This window comes from Lutra lutra, chromosome 3 (assembly GCF_902655055.1).
Source record: "Lutra lutra chromosome 3, mLutLut1.2, whole genome shotgun sequence".
NCBI classification, from domain to species: Eukaryota; Metazoa; Chordata; class Mammalia; order Carnivora; family Mustelidae; genus Lutra; species Lutra lutra.
This window is the reverse complement of record NC_062280.1, coordinates 26,717,985-26,726,914: the sequence shown is the minus strand read 5'-3', so window position 1 is coordinate 26,726,914 and position 8,930 is coordinate 26,717,985. Positions and strand designations below refer to the sequence as shown.

At 39.6% G+C, this 8,930-nt stretch overlaps 1 protein-coding gene across 1 annotated transcript in view; it reads right to left on the bottom strand.

Moving 5' to 3' along the window:
• Positions 1 to 8,930, bottom strand: part of XRCC5 (X-ray repair cross complementing 5) — an 89,075-nt gene that overhangs the window by 69,406 nt on the left and 10,739 nt on the right. The window contains exons 6-8 of the mRNA XM_047721203.1: positions 6,117 to 6,308; positions 2,523 to 2,637; positions 385 to 523 (exon numbers count right to left, since the gene is read on the bottom strand). Coding sequence (XP_047577159.1) covers positions 385 to 523; positions 2,523 to 2,637; positions 6,117 to 6,308 — 446 coding nt within the window. The remainder of the gene's footprint in view (positions 1 to 384; positions 524 to 2,522; positions 2,638 to 6,116; positions 6,309 to 8,930) is intronic.

Here is an 8,930-nt window from a genome sequence, read left to right as displayed (position 1 = left end):
TTACCTGAAGGGAGCAGAGCTAGCAAGATCTGCAAGACCTGAAATTGGCACTCAGAAAAATAATCACCACAGAAGTAAACAAAGAAACTCGCTTTGGCCACATTAATAGAAGTATTCTCTTAGCTAGTATGTTTCAAACTTTAAAATAAAACCAAGTATTAAGTCTTGTCACTGGAGGACATGTTGATCCCAGAGGGAGTACCCAAGTGCATCCTGGGAACCATCCTGCCTCGGACCCAACAGATGAGCTCAATTCAGGAACCTAGTGCCTCATGGTCCCTCCCATGGTCATGTCTCTAGAACTGAGAAAATATCCACCAACACTACCAGCACAAACCCAAGTCGGCCTCCCACCACCCTGAAGCAGCTCTCTCATAGGCGCACCTTGAATAGTGTCTTCCTTCGGGACCTCTGTTTCATTGTCATCATTTAAGCAATAAACAGTTTCTTTCTGTAGATCTTCTTTCTTGAGGGTTCTGGCGTCCACAATGGTCCAAGACTTTTTAACTCTCTCCTGTATAATCTTAATTCCAAAAAGAAAAATAAAGGGAAAACAAGGAAAGCCAGGATTCTAATGAAAAAATGAAAACCCCATATATTCTCTGCTTTATAAGAAAAAATCTGTAACAATTACTCTAGCTAAACCATTCTGTTTGCTTTGGCTTACTGTGGAAATTTTCATTTATTTCATAACTCTTTCTGCATTTCATTTTTCCCCCCAAGGTAATCCACATATAAATATTATTTATACACACATAAGCATTTTCTATACAAAACCTTCAGACTCATAAAATGGGACCACACATTGTTACTAGTTTTCCAACAGAGAGGAAAGGGAGAGCCGTCCATCAGGAGCCAGAACTCAATAAGGAAATCCAGAAAGAAAACTAGGAAAAAAAGAAGAGGAGGGACGCCTGGGTGGCTCAGTCAGTTAAGAATCTGCCTTCAGGGGCGCCTGGGTGGCTCAGTGGGTTAAACCTCTGCCTTCGGCTCCGGTCATGATCTCAGGGTCCTGGGATTGAGCGTCACATCGGGCTCTCTGCTCAGCGGGGAGTCTGATTCCCACTCTTTCTCTGCCTGCCTCTCTGCCTACTTGTGATCTCTCTGTCAAGTAAATAAATAAAATCTTTAAAAAAAAAAAAAAAAAAAAGAATCTGCCTTCAGAGGCGCCTGGGTGGCTCAGTGGGTTAAAGCCTCTGCCTTCGGCTCAGGTCATGATCTTAGGGTCCTGGGATCGAGCCCCGCATCAGGCTCTCTGCTCAGCAGGGAGCCTGCTACCCCCTCTCTCTCTCTGCCTGCCTCTCTGCCTACTTGTGATCTCTGTCAAATAAATAAATGAAATCTTTAAAAAAAAAAAAAAAGAAAAGAAAAAAGAATCTGCCGTCAGCTCAGGTTGTGATCCTAGGGTTCTGGGATCAAGTCCTGTATTGGGCTCCCTGCTCGGCGGGGCATTTGTTTCTCCCTCTGCCTGCTGCTCCCCCTGCTTCTGCTTGCTCTCTCTCTGACAAATAAATAAATATTTTTAAAAAAATTTTAAATCTCCTTTTAAAAAATAAAAGAGAGAAGACTGTATTCTATTCCAGGCCTTGATGGCAGCTAAAAAAAGGAAGCACCCTCCAAGGTTTTCATGGATGTAGCATGTGTTTTAGAATTAAGGCCCTGAATATAAAAAGAATACTTGAATATATAAACATTTTTTTGTGTATTTTCTACACTTAGATGTATGTTTGTATATATTTAGTTTGTATGTTGATTTAAAGAAAACAGGCAAGAAAGGTCACATAGAGGCACAGATCACAGACTCCTACTCAAACTGCAATTTCATCAAAAAAATCACCAAAAGCAACTTATTTTTGAAGTGTGCTTTTTTGTACAAATATTTCATCAAATAATCACCAAAAGCAACTTATTTTTGAAAGTGTGCTATTTTGTACACATATACAGAGATTACAAAAAGCAATTTCACAGTCACAAGTCAATAGTTTTTGATAGTTTGCAGATGCTGTTACTGCCAGATTGTTAATAATGAACTGGGTGAGACTGAGTTTTCAAAATTCTGGACTTCTTTGGTGTGTATCTGTATTTCTGCTATGATACTACAGTGACATGATTTCATGCATTACATTTTCTTTCAAAAAAGAGAAAAAAAGTAAGAGAAAGGAAGGAATCAATCTGGATTACAGATGATTTTTAAAATTTTCTATCCTAAATGCATTTTACATAAAAAAGCTAAAGAGAGATGAGATGAACAGGGAGAACAGTTAGAGAGGCAATAATTATGGTAGTGAATAACTCACAAATGAATTGGCAGTTCCTTATATAAGCATATTTGCCTGCCTGATGCATTGCTTTAAAAAATATGAGTGTGGGGGGGGTGCCTGGCTGGCTCAGCTGGTAGAGCGTACAACTCTTCATCTTGGAGCTGTGAATTTGAGCCCCATGCGAGGTGTAGAGATTACTTAAAAATAAAAAAATTTTAAAAATTAAAAATTGAAAATTAAAAATGTGTAAGTATCACCTACCGATTTATAAGCCACGATCTTTATAGACAAACTGGAGCCAATGGTCAGTGTGCAGTGCCAAGGAATCGAACGCTTCTCAATTTTCTTAAAGACACACAGTTGTCTCAGACTCTCACTTAAATAAAAAATAAACATATATGTAACTCTCACTTAATAAAATATGTATTATATACACAACGAAAAAATACACATGTAACAAAAACAATTTTAAAACATTAACTTTGCTGGGTGATGCAGTTAATTTTCCAGAACAAGAAGCGAGTTGTCATTGATCATTATGAGAGGAAGGGATGGCAGCAAGGGATGGCAGGAAAATGACAACCACCAGTTGGGAGAGAGCCAGAATACAACTGAGTTGGCTTAGGAGGAAGAAGTTGAATTACATTACCAACAGGTGAAAAAGAACATCTCTATCGTCCCCTACTCAATCTTCTCTTTCAACTCAGCCCCTGGTTCTTAACGACTTTTTCAAGACCAAGGACATGTTAAAGATATGATAAAAGCACACTTATTAGAGTTTGCCCACAATTTAAAGGGATCACCAGCTCCCTGAAAACCATGGACCTAGATATAAGAACCCCTGGCTTCAGGATATTAAAGGGTGAGTGAGTCCCATTCCAAAGTATCACTGCTCATAACTCTCTAACTTATTACTTCATTCTAATCACCTTAAATAAAAGTACATATATATACACAATGGAGAGAGTTAAATAAAGACCCTCCAGGGAATAAAGGAATTTAGTCCATATTTAGTCTTAAGATAAAGCAGGTTAATTCCAAGTTTTCTACTGGACGGGGATGGGGAATTGGGAAGTAACAAACACAATGTAAAGGGTTACTTTATTTGAAACATAAATGAAGATCAATTCTATTTTTATCTGGTCCCTAATCAAACACAATAGACAAGATTATAGGAAATACTTGGAATTTGCTATATTCACTAAGAAAGAAACCAATGACCAAACACATTCAAAGCATATAATCCAGGGACGCCTGGGCGGCCCAGTCAGTTAAGCATCTGCCTTCAGCTCATGTTATGATCCGAGGGTCCTAGGATTGAGCCCCATGTCTAGCTCCTTGCTCACTGGGGAGCCTGCTTCTCCCCCTGCCTGCCACTCTCCCTGCTTGTACTCTCTCTCGCTCTCTCTCACAAATAAATAAATAAAATCTTTAAAAAAAAGGGGGGGCATATAATTCAGACCAAGATCAATTCCCTTGGCACAAATGCAAAACAAATCTACAAAAAGGTAGAGAATTATCTGATATTATTCAGAGTTATGGACAAAGAGGTTTCAAAAGACTCCAATTTTCAGAAATAATCCATAACAAACAGTAGATATTCTACCTGGCACCCTACTTCCAGTCTATGGTAATAAACAAACAAATAAACAAAGTTAATGATATTTCTTAGCTTTGGACTGTTGAGGAATGAAGGGGTCTGAAACAGATCTAACATATCCATAGGATATTACTAGTTTGAGTCACATATAAAACCACTGTAAGTTTTAAATTCATCTCCAAGAGAATTTCTAAAAATTAGCATCTAATACATAACATCTGAGAACAAGTGGATCATTTCTGCAGTAGACCTGAATCTCCCCAAGCAGAAGTCTAGATGAGGACAAGTCTGGCCCAGGGCTGTCCAGTAAAACTTTCTGCAATGATAGAAATGTTCTATTTCTAACCATGCCTGTCCAAAAGGCTGCTGAGCACATGAAATGTGGCTAGAGTGACCAAGGGACTAAATTTTAATTTTATTTAATTTTAATGTATTCAAATTTAAGTAGCCACATGTGGATAATGGCTGTTGTATCAAATCAAAGTATCTTCAAATTGTGAGGACAATACATGTAATTTCCCTCCCAGCTATGATACAGGAAAATAAACTTTTTAAACATTTATTTGTTTAGGCCTACAATTTTTATTTATCACGTCATGGTGAATTTCTTAGTTTAAGACCTATAGTCTGACATCAGAGCAAGCCATGTCCAAATTTGAAAGAAAGAAGTTAGAAGCGCATATCTGCGCACAGTACAGTAAGAACACGTATTATGATAAGAAACGTCACTTTACAAGATTTCTTACTGATTCCTTTTCCAAACCCTATGGAAACTACAATTCAATTTCTAAAATTCCCATTACCTACAGTTTTTCAAGGGTGTATGTATTTAGAAAATCAGGATTACTGTTTGTATTTCTTGTAATATATTAAAAATATTAAAATTTCAAAATTATGGCTGAGAAAAAAATTGGGGTATGTATCACCTAACTACTCAAAAATATCTCAATTGCTGAACTTTTATTTCAGTTTAGAACTTTGCTCAAAATGCCTGTATTTTGTGTGTTTATTGATGAACAGGAATTAAGTAGTACTCTCCTGCAGAACATGAAATTCCACAAGCCACACTACACAGTGTTCTACTGCTACTTTTCCCAAGTCAGGCTCCTCAAACCTTCTTGGGTTCTTTGCTCAGAATAAATCCATGTCCAATTCCAACCAAGAATACTAACATGGAGACTAACACAGTCTCTCCCATTGTCTCTAACTGAAAGGTTGCAAAGGCAGTTTGCTTTACTGTTAAACAGTACTTCAAGGATTTCACATTTTTAAAATTGTTTTGCCTTTACAAAACCCACATAAAAGATACAGATTATAAATTAATTATATTTTGGATGTTTTGTTTTGTTTTGTCTGAACAAACTATTTTCTGACCAAAAATTTTTTTAGAAGTCTTTTAAAGAAAAAAAGTCTATTACAGTTAAGTATGCCATCTCTTAAAACCTAAATCAGAGGGGCACCTGGGTGGCTCTGTGGGTTAAAGCCTCTGCCTTCGGCTCACGTCATGATCCCAGGGTCCTGGGATCGAGCCCGGCATCGGGCTCTCTGCTCCGCGGGGAGCCTGCTTCCACCTCTCTCTCTCTGCCTGCCTCTCAGCCTACTTGTGATCTCTGTCTGTCAAATAAATAAATTAAAAAAAAACAAAAGCAGAAACCTAAATCAGAGATTAAGAGGATACCATTTCAGATCTGAAACCACTTTTCAGAATTAGGAATATATTTTGCAGGTGAATAAAAGAAAGGGCCCACGAACTGTGCCCCAAACTTGGCATAAAGGAGAAATCTACTATCTCATCTTTTACATTTTGACTTGTTAAATCTTTTGCGGTATCTATACACTTCCAAACTTCAAACACACTGTCCTGGAAATAAACCAGAAGTCTTGTTCTTTTTTTTTTTTTTTTTTTTTTTTTTTAATTTGACAGACAGAGATCACAAGTAGGCAGAGAGGCAGGCAGAGAGAGAGGGGAAAGCAGGCTCCCCGCTGAGCAGAGAGCCCGATGTGGGGCCCAGAACCCTGGGATCACGATCCGAGCCGAAGGCAGAGGCTTCAACCCACTGAGCCACCCAGGTGCCCCTAGAAGTCTTGTTCTGACCACACAAACAGAAAAGGGGGTAGGGGGTTGGTGCACTGTTTCTTCAATAAAAGTCAGAACATTTATTGAATAATGGCAGCTAATTCAAGAGTAGCTAATTAGGGAGCCCCGATCAAAAGAGTCACTATTGAAAGCTGCAACCGATGTTTTCACTTCTTACCTGAAGGAATAAATTTCATCTAGCCCATCTTCACCTTCTAAAGACATCATCACCTTTTTCACCATCCGAATACCTTCTTTTTGCTGCTCAGTAATTCCTTTTAGAGGAAAGGAGGGTCCACGGTGGTCTGAGCGTGAGTTCCCATCTTCCCTGTCCCCAGTTCCATCCTCCTTGCCAACGGGGAAAGGCAAACTATCAGGAAAAAATGAGCAGTAGTTAAGAAGACAAGCTCTGAGGGCAAGAAATAAGGTGGGCTCCAGCCCTGTGACATGGATCACCAGCTATGACAAAACGGGCATGTCGGTCATCAGAGCTTTACATTTCTCATCTGTCAAATGGCACTTACCGAACTTAGTCAATATTCTATTAGTTTCAAGTGACTGAAGCCTTTTTGGTTTGCTAAAGGGGGGAATTCGTTGGTTTACATAACCAAATAATTGGAAGTGCAGGACTGCACATGCCTTAGGAGGACTGGATCCAGTCTCAACCACATTAAGGACTACCTGACCCTCTCACTGTCTCCATGTTGTCTCCATGTGCCTTCATGCTGGCTTCACTCTCTGACTGGCTTCCTCCACATCGTCTCTGAGCGCATTCGAGCACACACTGTCCAGCTCTACTACCAAAGAGGAATGGACTGAGTATCTAATGCTCTACGCATCAGTCATAAATTCAAACAAGCCAGGTAGCAGTGGTAGCCTGGGGACTAGAAGATGTTGGCTCTCAGCTGAGCCATGAGGTTAAAGTGTAGGAAGAATTGCTTCCTAGAAAGAGGTGGGCGCTATTCTAGGCAGCCAAAAAGAATAATAAAAAATAAAATAAAATAGCCTTTAATGATCCCTTGATGTTATTATGAAGAATTAAATGATAGAATGTGTACAAAATACTTAAATACATGTTACCTTTATTACTGTAGATCTAGAATTCCCATATAGACATCACTTAATTGCTGGAAATAGGGAAAACCTATTTTGTTCTTGTGTTCCACTCCAGTTGTTTGAAATGAGACTAAAACTTTGCGATTACCAGTCACAGAGATATTCAATAATCAATATACAAAATGAAAAGTCAACCAACCAAACACATTTTATGGTAATACTGTATATGGCATTTTCTAAATGCTTTCATGTAAACAACCTCATTTAATCCTTTTAAGTGGACAGAGATTTCTATCTCCATGTCCTAAAAAGCAACTGAAGCTACAGAGGCGGACCAATCGGGCCAAGCCACACAGCCAGTGAGTGACACAGCAAAGACGTCCCCTGATCAAAAGATAAAGTTCTTTCCAAGGCAGCGTATCACCTCACTCCCCCTAAAACCCAAAGAGCAGACTTTTTAGTTCACTCAGCGTCACCTACTGGTCACCCCCATGTGGATGGTTATTTTTAAGGTAATTTCTTTACTATTTGATTTGCTATAATGAAAACAGTGCTCCCTGTTTAAATGTTTTCTACGTGTACTCCGCATGACAGGCACAGATGTCCTGTGAGACCTGCTGGATAAAGAGCCTCCAGGGAGCGCTGTATGGCACACAGGTTCGCTACCAGGCCGCTGCTGTTTCTACCACCGTAACCTGAACAAAGAGGGGAGTGAGATTGAAAATCGGGAGAGACGGGAAGCTCTCCTAGAAAAAGAAGTTACAGTAACAGTTCTTTCTACCCTGCTTTTGACCACATAGACACTTTCACAACAGCCAATAGAAGAAACTAAAACAAGGTCCAAGGAATGAGATGAGCCTGCTCAGAACGCAGTGCTGCTTGGGCCTGTCGCAACTGGAACGAGCAGTCATATCTGGGATACATCAAACAATAAAACCAGAAACTTCACTTTGTTATGCTGGAGATTTATAGCATAGGAATAGAGCGTAATGCCCAAGGGAAAAAATGCAACCAGTCAACTAAGCAGGGATAGACGACAAGACTATATTCCTTCTTCGACACACTTTACAGTATCACTCAGGCAAAAAAGCCCTTTCCAATGACATTGACAGAAGTGCAGTAGTCTTCAACCATGTAAAGGCATCCTGAAATTATGAACAGGGAAGAGGAGCCAGGCAGGGCTTTTGAAGTACTGTGAAAACCTCAACTCAATACGAAGAGAAGTGTCACTTAAAAAGCACTTAATTTCTCTGAAGTACTATCTTAACAAGTATCAGTTTGATGGGTTACTCTGAACTATTTTTCTACAGTTCTACAGAAAGGAGATGCCCCTCTGCAGTCTTAAGAGGTACATACATGCAAGAGAGGTTCTTAATTCCCCACGACGGGCCTTTCAAAGAAGCCAAAGGCTTATCGTTCTGAGCTGGAGGCTTCCCGGTATAGCTCTCAATCTGGAAAATGAGTGTCCCCAGAAGACTAATAAGTCAACATCCTATACCATCACTCTTCTTTCACCAAAAATAGGACAAGATAAGACAAGTTTCAAATGCAGCAGGAATGATCAGTGTGGTTAAAAAAAAAAAAAAAAAAAAAAAAAAAAAAAAAAAAAACAAAAACACCTTTCTTGTTAGGGACAGAAGATAAAGAAAGTAAATGCCTGGGGTGGGAAGGGGGGGCATTCAAGTTATTAGGCAAGGAGAGTTTCTGTCTTGCAATAAATGGTGAAATATTTTGTGAACTTTTTTTTTTTTTTTTTTAAGAGAGAAAGCGTGTGCTAGTGCTGGGTAGGGGTGGGAGGAGGGGCTGAGGGATGGAGAGAATCTTAAGCAGGCTCCAGGCTCAGCACAGAGCCCAGTGCAGGGCTAAACCTCACGACGCTGAGATCGTGATCTGAGCCAAAATCAAGAGTCAGAGGCTTAACTGACTGAGAGCCACA